This window comes from Psittacula echo (genome assembly GCF_963264785.1).
Source record: "Psittacula echo genome assembly, chromosome: Z".
In the NCBI taxonomy this organism is placed as follows: Eukaryota; Metazoa; Chordata; class Aves; order Psittaciformes; family Psittacidae; genus Psittacula; species Psittacula echo.
This window is the reverse complement of record NC_137742.1, coordinates 45570762-45586587: the sequence shown is the minus strand read 5'-3', so window position 1 is coordinate 45586587 and position 15826 is coordinate 45570762. Positions and strand designations below refer to the sequence as shown.

At 36.7% G+C, this 15826-nt stretch overlaps 1 protein-coding gene across 2 annotated transcripts in view; it reads right to left on the bottom strand.

The window, feature by feature from the left end:
* Nucleotides 1–11305, bottom strand: part of AOPEP (aminopeptidase O (putative)) — a gene marked incomplete at its 5' end in the record, with an annotated part of 182995 nt that extends 171690 nt beyond the window's left edge. For both annotated transcript variants that reach the window (XM_080636534.1, XM_080636535.1), the window contains one exon: nt 10500–11305. In XM_080636534.1, the coding sequence (XP_080492660.1) occupies nt 10500–11305 (806 nt within the window). The remainder of the gene's footprint in view (nt 1–10499) is intronic.
* Nucleotides 11306–15826: the final 4521 nt, after the last annotated feature.

Here is a 15826-nt window from a genome sequence, read left to right as displayed (position 1 = left end):
AGCTGCCCATGGCACAATCAAGTTACAGTGGCTTAACTAATGCAGGCCAGCTTGATCTTTCAGTGAAACTGAAAGTTTATGTAGGCCTATGCAGAACCAGAAAATGAAATTAATCTGGCTCCCCCTGCCATGTGTCAGAGTGAATAGAGTAGGACATAGACATCCAGTAAAGCTCAAAAGATACCTGTAGTTATCTTTTGAGAAAGTGGTTATCTTTCATCCAGTAAAACACAATGCACAGCTAAATGTAAAAGACCACTAATGTGTATAAATCTTTAATTAGCTTTAATTCTTTGGAATTAATCTACTAAAACTGAATCTGTAACCAACTCTGACAATACATTAATACTTGGGTTTCCTCCTAGAAAAAGGAATGGTGAGTTCACAAGGAAAAGTAAGAGCTTGCTTTTTTACCTCCTACAAGGTTCTGCCTTCTCCTTGTAATCCTAGCTAAGAGATACTGGACATGCTACTTATACTAAATCATATGTTTACTGGGAGGGGATGGGGAGGGAAGGATGGCTCCTCATTCATAAAAACTTAATAAAATACACAAGATATAAAAACAGATCCTAGTAGTGATTCTAGGAATGAGGGGAAAGGTGGGGTTAATGGCTACTGATATACGTATTTTACTAATGATTTACCATGCATTTGTGAAGGTGGTTTTGCTGGCTGCCGTTGATTTAACCCAGTCTTAAGAGCATTACAGGAGATTTTCATATCCTAAGGGAAATGTCACAATAACTGGGAAAAAGGGCTAGCAGAACAGCGCTAAGCATAATGTTACAATGCTATGTCAAATACAATACAAACATAACACGGAACAGACACTACCAAGACCATGAATATTATCTTGTTCTCAGAGAACATTTTTTACTTGCAGACCACGAAGTGTTTTACAAATAATGTCAATACCGTTTCACAGATGGGTAAAACGTAAAACAGTGAACAGATTTGCTTAGTGCTAGTGCTCAAGCTGTGCCTTCAGGCTTAGTTTCAAGCCTCTCAGTCCAACAGCTTTTACGCTGGACTAAGAAGCATCTCATTATAAGAAATAATTATTCAACTATCTTTTTTTATCCTAAAACATTTTCATTCTAAAATACGTACACAGGCAGGTCACAAATCTCTACAATTACACCCAAGTAAAAAGGGAGTTAGAAAAGTGGAGAAAGATTGGTCAAGCACATAATCTTTTTTTCAAAACAGCCTCCTTTCCACTGCTCATGTGTCTTAGCATCATTTTTGTCCAGGTATCCTTACTAACTTCATTATATCAAATAAAAATGTATTCAAATATGTCAAAGTCTGCAAAGAAAATAGTAATGAAACATGTAAATTCTAAATTTCAAGAGGAAACTATCAGAACAACAATTACATCTGCTTTTAATTAGGTATTTGTATATTCATAGTGAGACCACCTGGAAGCCTGACTGGCAGCACGACATCAACTATTATTTTTTTCTTCATCTTTTTGTCCTGGGTTCAGCAGTAGCAGTCATTTTTCTTCTTCTTAGTAGCTGGTGCAGTGCTGTGTTTTTGACTTTCAGCCTGGGAACAGCGCTGATAACACCGATGGTTTTAGTTGTTGCCAACTAATTACTCTGACCAAGGACTTTCTGAGTTTCATGCTCTGCCAGGGAGGAGGGGAAGCCGGGAGGAAGGAGAGACGGGACACTTGGCCCAAACTAGCCAAAGGGGTATTCCATACCACAGCACGTTATGCCCAATATATAAACTGGGGGGAGTTACCTGGAAGGGCCAGATCACTGCTCAGGTCAGGCTGGGTATCAGTTGGCAGGTGGTGAGCAGCTTTATTCTCTCCCCTTGTTATTTCCCTTATCATTATTATTGGTGGTAGCAGTAGTATTTTGTGTTATACCTGAGTTATTGGACTGTTCTTATCTCAACCCATGGGAGTTACATTCTTCCAGTTCTCCTCCTCATCCCTCCAGGAGTGGGGGGAGGAATAACTGGGGGGAGTGAGCAAGCAGCTGCGTGGTTCTGAGTAACCAGCTGGGCTTAAACCATGACACTTTTCTTTCACTGGAATTTTTAATGTATTTTCTTCTCACCCTAAGAAATACCTCCACAGATTGTTTTGCTTCCCCTGACACATCACAGTTTACTTTGCTAATTTTTTATACTTTATTTAGAGTAGTAATTTCTTTTTCCAGCATTGGTAATAGTGCAGTGTGACTTTTGAACACCCAGCGCAGCTGACGGTTTTCTTTGTTCTGGGTCAGGCCATCCCAGCATGTTAAGAGGACCAGAAACATAATTCTTATCCTGATACAGATAAGATTTTATACCTGACTGAGAAAAAGAAAAAATACTATGCAACCAATCAAAGAATAGCAATGACAAACAATTACTTTTAGACTACCCTTGTTAGTGGATATAAAATTCTCCATTTTTCTGATTTATCCCAGTCAGCAAGAAACTTGCACAGATCCTTTCCTTTTTCCTATCCTCTCCATGTCTCTTCTTTCAGTTTTAATAGTTTTGTAATGTTCAAATCATCCATTTATGTAATATGTTGTTTATGCCAGCCATAATCTTTGCCACCATAAACTGGAAGAGATAAGGAAATTGAATACAACAAAAGTAAGGTAAGAGAGAGAACTCAAGACTATTTGTCTAATTACTTGTTACACTGGAAAAACAGGCAACCACAAATCTGTTGTTCAGTAATATCCAAAGCCAATTATTCTGAGGCAGATTTGATTCATGCAATCCTAACTCATCAGTATTTCATATATTTTCATAACAAAACCAGTTCAAACCAGCTCTTGGCAGATCTCACTCTCCCATGTAAGCATATAAATTACAATAACAAATTAAGCTACTACCTTAAAGCTAATAAGAAATGTTGATACTCTGTTCTCTGAACAGGAATCTGCAGGTCTTCCTTGAGATACCTGCCATCAAACACCTGAATTATGTCCTAAGGCTCAGCCATGTCAATCTGTTTTGGCTACTTCCTGTTTAAAGCTTTCACAAGGAAAACACCCAGCTCAGAAACTATCCCTTTCCTGTGTGTGAAAAAATACATTCCCTATTTCTTCAAGGGTTGTCTTTGTGTAAGGATGTAAGATGGCAACCTCCTGCAACTACAAGGCCACTCCCTGTAGAACTACTGCTGTTGGCAACTTTTTTTACTCTAAATTACAGTGCGATTTCTTCAAAGCAGCAGGATTTCCTGGCATGTGAATCACACAGATGTTTTTGTTCTGCCTCATCAATTTACGTATCCGCAAGGTGCCAGTGACTGTCACCAGATTCCAACAGAGCAGGTATTCTTGTTTTCATTTTTCTGTTGAATAAAACGTCAATAACTAACCATGCCCTTTTCAAATGATTCTCCAATTTAAAAGTATTAAATATGATTGTGAGAAGAGTGATTCCACTGACTTGCCCTGTAATCTCTGTTACTCTGATGCTTTTCTTTCAACAGCTGGATGCCTATGTTTCTAAAGTGATGCTTCATGACTTTTGCCCACTAATTTGTGGTCCTCATTGATAGGAGAGGACTCATTTTACTGATTGTTAGCTGAAGCAAACTGCCAAGTTGAACTTTAACTGAACCATACATATGTCAAGAAGAAACAAGACAACTGTTGTGGTTTAAGCCCAGCCTGTAACTCAGAACCATGCAGCTGCTTGCTCACTCCCCCCACTTCTTCCTCCTCCTGCTCACAGAGGGATGGAGAGGAGAATTGAACAAATGTAACTCCCATGGGTTGAGATAAGAACAGTCCAGTAACTCAGGTATAACACAAAACCACTGCTGCTACCACCAATAATAATAATGATAAGGGAAATAACAAGGGAACAGACTACAACCACTCACCACCCCGTCGACTGATGCCCAGCCCAATCCAAGCAGTGATCTAGCCCTTCTGGGTAAGTGAGCATGACATGCTGTGGTATGGAATACCCCTTTGCCTAGTTTGGGCCAGGCATCCTGTCTCTGCTTCCTCCCAGCTTCCCCTCCTCCCTGGCAGAGCATGAGACTCAGAAAGTCCTTGGTCAGACTAAACATTACTGAGCAACAACTACAACCATCGGTGTTATCAGCACTGTTCCCAGGCTGAAAGTCAAAAACACAGCACTGAACCAGCTACTAAGAAGGAGAAAAATGACTGCTACTGCTGAACCCAGGACAACAACAAAGAATTTTCCTTGCCTGTCCGGCTCATTGATCTGGGAACCATTCCTCACAAAGTCAGAAGAGAAGCCAACCTAAGACCATAAAAGGAAGATAACAAGAGAAGTTCAGCCAAAGGTCAAGAAAAACATGACTACCAGGAGTCCCAGGTACCCCTGGGAACCTCACCCAAAATAAACTGTGCTAATGCTGGGAATTATAATGTATATGTATGAGATAAAATGTTTATAAGCAAGAAACCTGTACAAATCTGCATGCATGTTAGACAGAGATATCCCCTATGCATCCAGCACCGTTAATATATAATGCCTTCTTCTTAATGCTACATTGGTATTAAAGACTTCTGTTCTCCTGACTTTCGGTGACAACATCAGGTAATATCAATCCTGCTTCTTCTAGACACAGTGCCTGTACAATCTCTTGTTTAAAAGTTTTACCTTTTGGTACAGCCGTCACCAGAAAGCAAGGATAATGAAGTTAAGACAGAGCATATCTTTTTTACCCAAAGTAAATAAATTTAATAGTAATTGTGCTCCTACTTTGCTTCTAATAATAAGGATATTTTCACTTACTTTGACCTGTACTTTTGGCAAATGCAATGTGCTTAACAGCTTCCTCAATGTTGTTACTAGAAAGTTTCCTAAATTTGAAGTCACACATCTGACCAATCCCTTAGGTATTCCATTCCCTGTAAATCTTTTAATACTACTTCTGTAACACATGAGGAAGTACCACCTGACTGTGCTTAAGCAAAATTTAATTAATTAGCCATAACTCCTGTTTGAATGGTAGTAAATATTGGAAATAACATTATTGGCAGAGAAATCAGGAGATTTCCTAATTGTTCTATTCCCACAGCAGGGACAAAAAAAAAAAAAAATCAAACCCCTTGTAAGCCTCTGTCTTTGAAAACAGAAGATGGTTTTCGTATGGATATGAACAGTGACACAGCTGGACTTTCTCAGCTCTGTTCTAAAATCAGCAGTTGCTTGGGTTTCTTCATTGACAAATTCACAAACACAAATGCTGATTTGACTCTTCATTCCCCATCACTAGCTCTTCAATACTCTGCTTTCACCTCCTTTTTCGATTTGAAAATTAAAACACTTAAGACTTATTGTTCATATGGATAATGGTATTTTCATAATACTATTTAATTCTCAGCCTCCTCTGATCAAGTGTGGTTCTCTCATTGGCACATTTTAGTGAAGCAGCTTGCCTTTTGTATTTCTTCTTCCTGAAGGAGTATCATCAACCTAGCTCCCTGTACCGCAGTATGCAGTGTGTCTGCGAGTGCCCAGCTCTTCCTTCCTCTGTCCTGTACCATAGGCATGTACTTCACCTACATCCACCTACATTGTCCTGCCAGGCCATGAAATTTGCTGTAACTCTGAAAAAGTATGAAGTTCCCTAAAAAAACCCTCATTTCTCACAGTCTTCCTTTTTTTGTCAGGAAACCAATTCAGAGGAGCTATTTTTAATTTTTAGAAGTATTTGTTCATTGCCATCCACATTTCCAGAAATACCAAATCAGCTCATTTTCTACTCAGTCTGCCTACTTTTTTTTTTTTTTTAATTTTTACTTTACTTCTCCATTCTATTCCTGATACCATTTGTTCTTCATTAGAAATCACTGTATCAAACATTACTAATCCATCAAAAATTCAGACTGCTTCATTAATTACTCAAATATAAATATTCATCATAGGAGAAAAATCACAGAAAATAACAGGAGAGAATTCCCCACAGTTGATGGTAGCCATTTAGGATTTAGTCTGTGATTTGCTTGGATTCTGGAGCACCTTATTCTCCCAAACCTTGCCCATGAAGAAAAACAAGCTCTTTATTTCCTTCCTGCATTTCCAGATTCCAAGAGCACATAATGATGCTAACCCATGCCACTGAAAAATAAAGAATTATTTTCATCACATATTTTCTGTTTTACAGTTTGAAAGTGACTCATCTTTCCAACCTCTACCCTGGAGAAATCTGCTTTGAAAACATCAAATACATTATGAAAAGTGAAAGGATGCCTGAGACTCCATAACAGCTACAGATAGAGGGTTACACTGGCACAAACTTGTACTATCAGTGAAACAGATACCTTCCAAACCAACTGCAGTAACATACTCCAACTAACTCCTGTAACACATTCCCTTCCTCTGCCTGCTTATTTTCAGTTATCTTAGCTCCCTCATACGCCTTATCACCTAGCTGTACACACACCTATGTCATCATAACCAGTGGTGAAGGGAACTAGCATCCAAGTTTACAGAGGTCAAGAGCATCTCTTTCAGCAAGTGTACTTTGGTAAGCTTCTTCCTCATTCCTTTTAGCTCTCCGTCCTTCCCTCTTTTCATTAGTGCAAAATAGCTCTGTGGTTGACTCTATAATGTTAATAAACTTTGGAGACAGACAATACAAAACTAAAACATTATGCTGAACTTTGAGGGTAATCAGAAAGGCTCCAGACTAAGTAGGGAGCAACTATTTGATCTAGCCTGGGAATCACTACAATTACCCTCTTTTTTTTTGCAGGTCTACTGCAAACATGTTCTAAGTATGGTCTAAAATTCCCAGGTATGTGAGTATGATTAGGGAATAACTTGTAGCCAATACTCAGACAATATGCATTGCAAATTGCTAGCTCATTGTAGCCAAATGCTGTTCTTCACTCTTAAGTACCACTCAATCACTAAGGACACAAACCTTTTTTGCAAACCTTTTTGCAGCCTTTAGATAGAATCATTGAATGGTTATAGTCGGAAGTGACCTTCAAAGATCACCTAGTTCCAACCCTTCTGTCACAGGCACCTTCCACCAGACCAGGTTGCTCAAAGACCCTTCCAGTCTGGCCTTGAACAATTCCAGGGATGGAGCATCCCAACTTCTCTGGGCAACCTGTGCCAGTGTGTCACCAGTCTCATAGTAAAGAATTTCTTCCCAATATCTAATCTAAATTCCCCCTTTCTGTCTAAAGCCATTCCCCCTTGTCCTGTCACTACATGACCTTGTAAAAAGTCCCTCTCCAGATTTCTTGTAGGCCTCTTTTAGGTACTAGAAGGCTGCTATAAGGTCTCCTCAGAGCCTTCTTTTGTCCAAGCATTTAATTATAGAATACATGCTAGAATTAGCACTTTCACCAAATTGTACATTTATGCTTGCTGTATTCACCTTTATAGTTTTCATAAAGGCACTTCTGAATTCTTAAAAAATAACTGATATTTTAATATAACAATAAGATATCATAATCAACTACAGAAGTACAAAATATTTTGTATTGGTAAGACATTTACATTGTTTAAATAAATATCAAGATTTCATAATAATTTTTTAAGGAGGTAATTTCATGTTTTCCAATATTTCCCACTTCAGAAAATTAGCACGTAGTTAACTCTTTCTAGAGCTCTTTCCCCCAAAACTGCTCAATCATCCTTTAATAGCTTCTAAAAATGTACTTCTCCCATAAACTCTCATGAAAATCATACACTTGGAGTAATTCAACCCATCCCCTTTACTTTCCAGAATTTCTACTTTTCTGTATACCTGATATCTTGGACTCAACTTGAAAAAATAAATGCACATGCCTGACCAATTCATGTACCTATTCATGTATGCCAAGATAAATAATGAACAGGTAGCTTGCAGCATTAGGACCCTCTACTGAAAGGTTTCAGTGTCATGGAATGTTTTTCACTGATTTCATTCATATCAAAGATACTCTTTCATTCCTAATCCCACCATGAGAAAATTAGTTCTATCCCAGTTGTGCATTAATATCAACAAAACTGTTAACTAATTTATGACAGTGCTAGAAATGGCAATAAGGGCAGAAAAAAGGTTGGAGAAATTTCCTATTAGAAGTGAATTTGCAAGGCTGTTTGCTAGGGATATCACCTCCTCAATTTTAACCCAAATGTGTTTAATCCTTTTCTTAAACAATAAGATATGGGATCCCTGGATATTTTAGCAAATCATGATTCTTAACAATGATCATGAGAAAGCATTATTTTGAAAGACACTAGTAGCCATGCTGACTTAACACTGCTACACAGAGTTAGGCAAAACTGATTCAACACCTTGATGGGCTGGCAAGAAGTTTCTCCTTCCAAGTAACGAATGATGTTGTATACACATTATTCCCTCCACGAGGTGGTTATTACAGTGTCTACAGTAAGTTTTTTATTTTAAATAATTACATAATACTAAGAATACTTCAAGCAAAAGTAATTTTGCTAAAATTACCTTCTTAGTTTCAAATCCCAGTGCTGTATTGTGCTAGTAAACAGTTGAAAAACTTTAAAACAGAACTGCTCTTTGTTCATGATGAACATATTACAAATATTACAATCAACACTTTATTTATTTATTTATTTATTTTAATAATTTTGTTATTGAGCACTGTTAGAAGTTACCTGCCAGTTTTAAGAACTGATATAGTCCTTGCACCTTCTGGAGACACACAAGAAAAAGTGGGCATGTTTATACATATATGTGTATTTACATGTGCATAGCCACATACACTCATATAATTTATTCTTCTATTTTATCCCCTTTTTATTACCTGGGCATAAAGGCCCTAAAAAGCATATTATTACAAGAAACATGTTCTAAGGCTAAAGAAAACCTTTCTTCTTGATCATTAATATATTTTCTAGTATCAAAAGCCCGAACAAGCAAATACTGAAATTCCATGTGTTCAGTTCCTCCAGTGAAAGCAGAACTGTGCGTTGCTATGCCAACATCAGGTTTGCATACACGTATCTCAACTTGACTAAACTCATCCCACACAGCACTGTTGTAACCTTTCTTTTTTTTTTTATGTGTACTGTAATACATCATTGTTTAAAACAAATAAATTGGAAGTCTTCATAAAATAGTTCATAGGTTGAATTTCGAAACATTGTATTAGTGTTAAATTAGAAGAAACATATTGGAAGTGGCTATACAATGTCTGTAATCATACAGACTCCATTGAGAAAGGATTTCACATCTGCCTAAAAAAGCACTATACGCATAAATTGGAGAAATCTAAATAATTCCCATATAAGAATATAATGTACTTCCTTCATACATTATGAATCGACTTTATTTTTAGAAAGGGAAGCAAAAATATGACAGCATTTTGTACACTGAGCTTCACCACTGTATTTATGGGTTCATCACATACAGAATTTGATTTTTAAAATGCAGCAAGAAAGAGTCTATGACTGTGATCTGAAAACTTATTTTCTCACAGGCATTAGTTTCTGGAATACTCTATACAAAAGACTAAAAATAAACCAGCTTGAGACTATTTGCTAACATCAGACTACCTGACCCACATCGAGCCATCTTTGCCTACTTCATTATTCATTTATGAAATTCCATGTGCTTGTGTACAACTGTACATTCCTGGGTTTAATGATGCTCATGGTTTAGCAAGAGAACTACCTAACTATCAGTTACACAATTAAAAGGCCTCATTTCCCTCCCTAACATGGATGCCAGTGAGAAGATTCTTAATTTCTATTAGCGTAACTGAAATTAAAGGTAACCATGTATCTCTAGTTTGGAGATGAAAAGCAAGTCCTCAATTAGACCAATTTCTTCCTCATCTCCCAACTCTGTTTCTGTTTTTCAAGACATCACAAGGAACTAACAGCCATTCAAATCCAGCTTTGAAAATTACAGTAAAAAATTACAGTTGCAGAAGTCAAGAGTGGACTGTTTTATAGGACCTCCTCCCTGTAAAGAGCTTATCTTAAAGATACAGCACTGTACAAATGCTAGATAAACTGCAAATTCTTCCTGCAGTTTCCGTTTGCAGTTCGTTTGCTACCATCAATATACTTTATATAATAAAGATTTTAGAAGTTGATTATGAGAGACTAACAGAAAAAGACTGCATTTCTAAACTTATTACAATATTGATAAAAGACTAGTTGTGAAGCAATTGTATTAAATATTATGTATACTGATCTTTATGTTATATGATCAGTTGTGTGTGCTAGTACAAAGTATTAAAGTAACCTGTCATGCATACCTTCTCTTCCCCCAAGTGATAATTCCTTATTACCTGCACACACTTACTCTAATATACAATTATTTACTCCCGCTCAGAATGAGTAAATGCAAATCACTTAGACAGGCCTGAGGTCTGCAAGTCTGTTAAGGTTTCTTGAGCAGAGTTTGCTTTACAGCAACAGGATTCAAAACAAGAAAATAAAAACAGTGGAAGAGGATGCTCATCATCTTCACAGCTGCTCAGCATTACATGATTCTACATTCTTGCACTTATGTTTAAAACTATTGTGTGCAAAGCTTTTAGTTAATAGTTACATACCTGCCACTCTGGTCTGTAGTCCATGTAACAGATCTTCCCTCTGGTTTGGTTTTGTACCATATTCTTATTGCATGAGGAAAGTCTGTTGGAGTCTGAACTCCTGATTTTCTTATCTCCAAGCTCCAAGTACCAGTAGTAAACTGAAGCTCTCCACAGCCAGGTGCCTGGCTGCAGTGAGTAAAATAGTATAGCTGTTCCTTCCAGCGATCTGCAGGTAAAGTCACAAGTTCATGTACAATCTGATTCCTGAGATTTTCCAACTCCTTTGAAACATTCATTAGCTTGGCAGACCTTGTGAATTTTTCAACGCCTGACACAGCAGCAACATCTACCTCCTCAACCTTCAGCACAGATAAATCACAGCAGTCCAGTATCAGCAGAAAATCCTTGTTCCCGTGATTCTGTATGTCACAAATGTCCTTTGAACTAGAAATCCCAGAAGCCTGTGCCTCGTTGCTATGGTTACCATTTTTATCAGAAGTGTCTTCTTCACCTTTACCACAGACAGCAAAATCATTATATTCTGGTTTAGGTGAACAGGCACTCACAGTTGTTACAGGCGTGTAGCAGGGTTCACATGCCTTCACTTTACAGGTTTCATCAAACTGTGACTGGCAGCATTCTTTGCCACTACTGCTGTTTTTCAGGTACTGGCTCCCAGTGTCAAAGAATAAAACTATGATGCCTTCAATAACTTTATTTTTAAAATCCACATCCAAGTCCAATACATAATGCCTTACAAGCATGTAATTTGTGTTGGCCATTAAGGGCAAATCATCCTTCGTGGGGTCCAGCTGTGGCTCCATTTTCTAGTCTATTGGGCAACAGTTTCACAAAGACTCAGACATTGCTTACATACGACGTCTCCATAAAGAGCAAGGATATTCAGCCTCCCAGTTTTAAAAATAATTTTGATTAATATTACAGTATTGAAATGAATTGCAGCTCCTCCTCTTCTCACATTCTACTAAAAAAATAAAAATAAAAAATTGTCAGACAATTGTTTCACAACCATTTCAGAAATTCACTTTTAGATAATAACTAGAAGTTTAACTTTTATTAATAAACTTAATTATAAACTAATAAAAATATAAATAAATACAAAGAATAAAAGTAAAAAATAAAACTTATTAATAGCCTATTTATTTTTTGCTTTTATTTGAAACAGCACAGCCAAAGGATGATTTTGTCTCCAAAGGCTGACATCAAGGTAGTTGCTTCAGGATTTGCTGTCAAAACCACTGGCTTTATTTTTCAGAGAAGACCCCAAGTGAAAGTATTTGTAGACAGCTTTTAAAAACTGAAGGAAACAAAGTTTACGACAAGCCTCCTGTTGATTCTCTTCAACCACAATAATCTTTTAGAACAGATACATGGTTATGCAACATCTAATTTAATCTATTACTGCACTGTTTGTTTTAACGGTTGCCATATTTATTTCAAATGCACTACCTCAAAAGATAGGGATCATTTCTCTACTGCGATTCTAAGCAACAAGAGTAAGCCTAAATCATCTCAAATGTCTTAAAGTTTTAAAGCAGTAATTTAATATATACAATGCACAGTTTAATATACTTTCCACATTACAAATGCTCTCATATCCGCCCTTCCAGTAAATTACAAGAAAATGAGACAATTTACTATGAGTGTGTTCCAAATATTCCTCTTGAGATTGCTCATGAAGATTTTTCAAATTTATAATTAAATACTTAAGGTATATAATTACATTTTTATAGCTGGAAACTCATTAACACTTGAGGTAACAGCATCTTACAGAACACAGAAGTCTTCCTACTGGAAAATATCTAGATACCTATAAAAGCAAGTACATAGTTTAACTTTCATTTAACACATTTACTTAACATTAAGCAACAGGGCAGATTAAAAGGTGACAAACAGTGCTATACAAGTAAACTCAATCCAAATAAAAAACCCTCCACAATTACCTGAAGCATCATCAAAAAAATAAATTCTATAAATACAAATCCCCTTCGAAACTATCATACCAAGCATGAAATGCATGAGATTTTTAGAGACAATTGAAAACAAAGGCCAATAAGGCTAAAAACCACACAGAGTGGACATTCATTTTCTACAGTTGAAATTTGTTTAGTGGTGATGACACATCTCATTGTGTTTACAAACACAGCAACAGACAAGAGGAACACACTGAATTTTAATTCAGTTGTAACACTGTGTCTGTTTAATCTTCTCTCAAATCACCCAAACTTTAGACATCTCAGCTTTCAAAAATTGTAGGTAGCCTCTCTATCTCCAAGCACTAGTAAGTGAATTTTAATGGTTGTTTTCAGATGTCTCAACTTCTGAACCTCTGAAGAACCTTTTAGTGGAATAAATATTTTTAGGAGCCTACAGAACATCAGAACTGTAAAACAAAGAAGCTGACTCTGTTCTGACGGTATTGGGGACTCACGCAAATATCTTTGTATTCTTGTACTTCATTTTGACAATTTCATTATTGATAGCAAAAAGCTGTGTCTTCTGTGCAAAGCACACTTCTGTTAAAAGTGATTACTTGATTTCTTGACTAAAGCCTTACATTGGATAGTTGCCTCCTATGAAGTGATGTGGTGTCTCAAGTAATTTGAGATAGTCCTCTTTAGAGCTCTTCTAAACTTTCAAATTAAAATAGAGACTAAAGACAGCACTCTGTGTATGGAAACATTTAGCTGTACAAAATAATGCTAGGTATTAGTAGAGCACTCCTGCTACCTCACTGTCTAGGGTTCCACAATACCGACAAGGCATGGGACTCTCAGCTCTTGCCCTATCCTATTCATATTTGCCCAAATTAGCTGTGCACACTTATCTAGTTTGCTGAATTTAAAATATTTAGAAGTCCACAGTATGACTCTAAATATTTGCACTGCTCAAAATACACCCCCAATCCTCAGTAAAAGCAATAATTTTCACACAAATGGAGGGAGCCATTTAAAATGTGTCCTGTATATGTGAACTACAATTTTGTAGGTTACCCTTTAGTCATATCAAAATGTATTTTCATCAGCCAACTGTGTAGTTTCTACCATATTTGGCCTTTATTACCCATGTCATCCAAACTCTAGTTTCTTTAAAAATATTCTCAAAGTATATATTTTTTGGTTGGTTGGTTGGTTGATTTTTGTGTCTCCACTATTGCATACATACCTCATATATCTGACAGATTAATTATATCGTCTGGAAAAGTCCTGAGTGGAAGATTCTAGTTCTTTCTCTTGAGGTAAGCTATCTCAAGGAATATAAAACATACTTTTACTGCTTTATAAATACCTGTGCAGAAGGGAATTGTTCAGTTTCACTAGTTAGCATGATCCAGTTTTTAATACTATGTAATTACATATTCTTTCCTATAAACATTTTTCCCCCTCTAAGCTTCACTAAATTCATGATTCCTAAAGTTTTGGGTACAGAGGACTTAGCTATACTGTGGAAGCACTGATTTGCTTCCCACCCCTTCCACCTCTCCAGTCACTCCACACAGCAGTTCAGAATAGGCAGATTATTAAAATAAAGTTAAAATTGTGCTCTGAGATGAAAGAGTTCATTTTGCCCCCAATAAATTAACAGCACTTACACAGCCTGGTCATTCAACAGATCCACAGGGGCAGCAGAGCCCCTGTGAGAAAGACAATAAATACTTGAATTGCTAAAGCTAGAAGTGGTGTTTCTTTGTAACCTCAGCAAATCTTAGTGTTTGTTCTATTAAACCTGAGCCAATATTGCTACAACTACAAAACAATTATCTGAATGTTTCCCAATTTTTTATTTGCACCCTGGATTTCTCTTTCCATAATACTTCGTACTTAATCACAACTGAATTTCAGCTTAGTGATTTAAAGTCATTTTTAAAAATCACTTACACACTGAATTACAAAGTGCTTGCAACCTCTACGGATTGAGGTCATCCAATGACTCCACTACTGCTAGCATGACACACATGAGGATGTGTATTCATAACAAAACAAAGCTAATCTTAGCCTGGGATGCCACAATATGAAATGTGTCTTTTTTCCTCAGATTTCTGCACAGCCTTCCTTTGTATGAAGCTACACAACTGCAGAGGACAAATGAAGGGAAGAGGCAGGAACAGGCAGATCGGAGGAGAATATGACTACCCTTCAGGAGGCAGTTCAGACCGGGATGGACTTAGACCAGGCATGGGGCCATATCCAAATTTAACAAAAATTGAGCAAAATCTGGGCAGACTCAACTACGTTTAAGTATGTTGAAATAAATTTTAAATTATCTCAGAGTTAAAAAATAAATCACTGCTGAATGTTGAAGATGGTTTTAAGAATTTGGTTGGTGGGGTTTTAAATTAAAAACAAATAAATTAAAAATTAATTCAAAGGCAAATTAAAGTTAATATAGGACACTACAGTCCTTCCAGAGGCAAAGCAAAACATCTACTATTTCTTCATTATTTAACAGCTCAGTTGCTCAGTAAGAAAAAACAATCAGATTATTTTAACAACTTTTAAGAAGACTCTACTGCGTGATTTTTTTTCTTCTAAATAGTCATAAGCTAAATGCCTAACAATTCACTCAGCTTACCTTAATCCTCTGGAAAGAAACTGAGTTGATATTAATTCTAATGAAAAACTGCAATTTCATTGACACAACTGGCCTAGCAGAGAGCCACTAACATGACTGGAAGACTGAAGCACACAAATATAAGAGGACAGAGGCTGATGGCACAGGATCTGGTCAGTCTTGGGATGAGACAGTTAGGAAAGATCACCTGCTACATGCCAGTAACCAAAGGGCTGCATATAGAACATGCAGCCAGACTTTTCTTAGAGGGGCACAGAGAAAAGACAACCAAAATGATTTTAAGCTGACTTGCAGATACAACTGCATTCTATATTATACTGCATCCCACAGAATTGACTTTTTAAGAATACATTTTCATATTCTGCAGAGCTGCTTTTCTTGTTGTTGAACTTAAACATTACATGAAAAGGTAAGGAGCAAATAAAGAACAGAAATACACCATTTTAAAGATGAGTCTAGAAAAATATACTCCCATGAAACAGTGTTTTTTACATCTTTAATAGAAGTCTAGAATGTAGCTAAAATTATAAGAGGACAAAGTATTACTCTTCTGCTCCAGGGTCAAGTTAAACAGAAATTTGCAAAATAGATTATATGGTTAGTAGCTGTCAGACTACACCACTGTCTCTGAAGTTGCCGGTTCATTTTCCACATAGAATTTAGTTTTAGTATTGCTCTAGTATTAGGGAGATCTTCCACACAGTATTCAGAGTGTGTGGAATACTTAAAAATGTTAATTGTCTGTAATAATG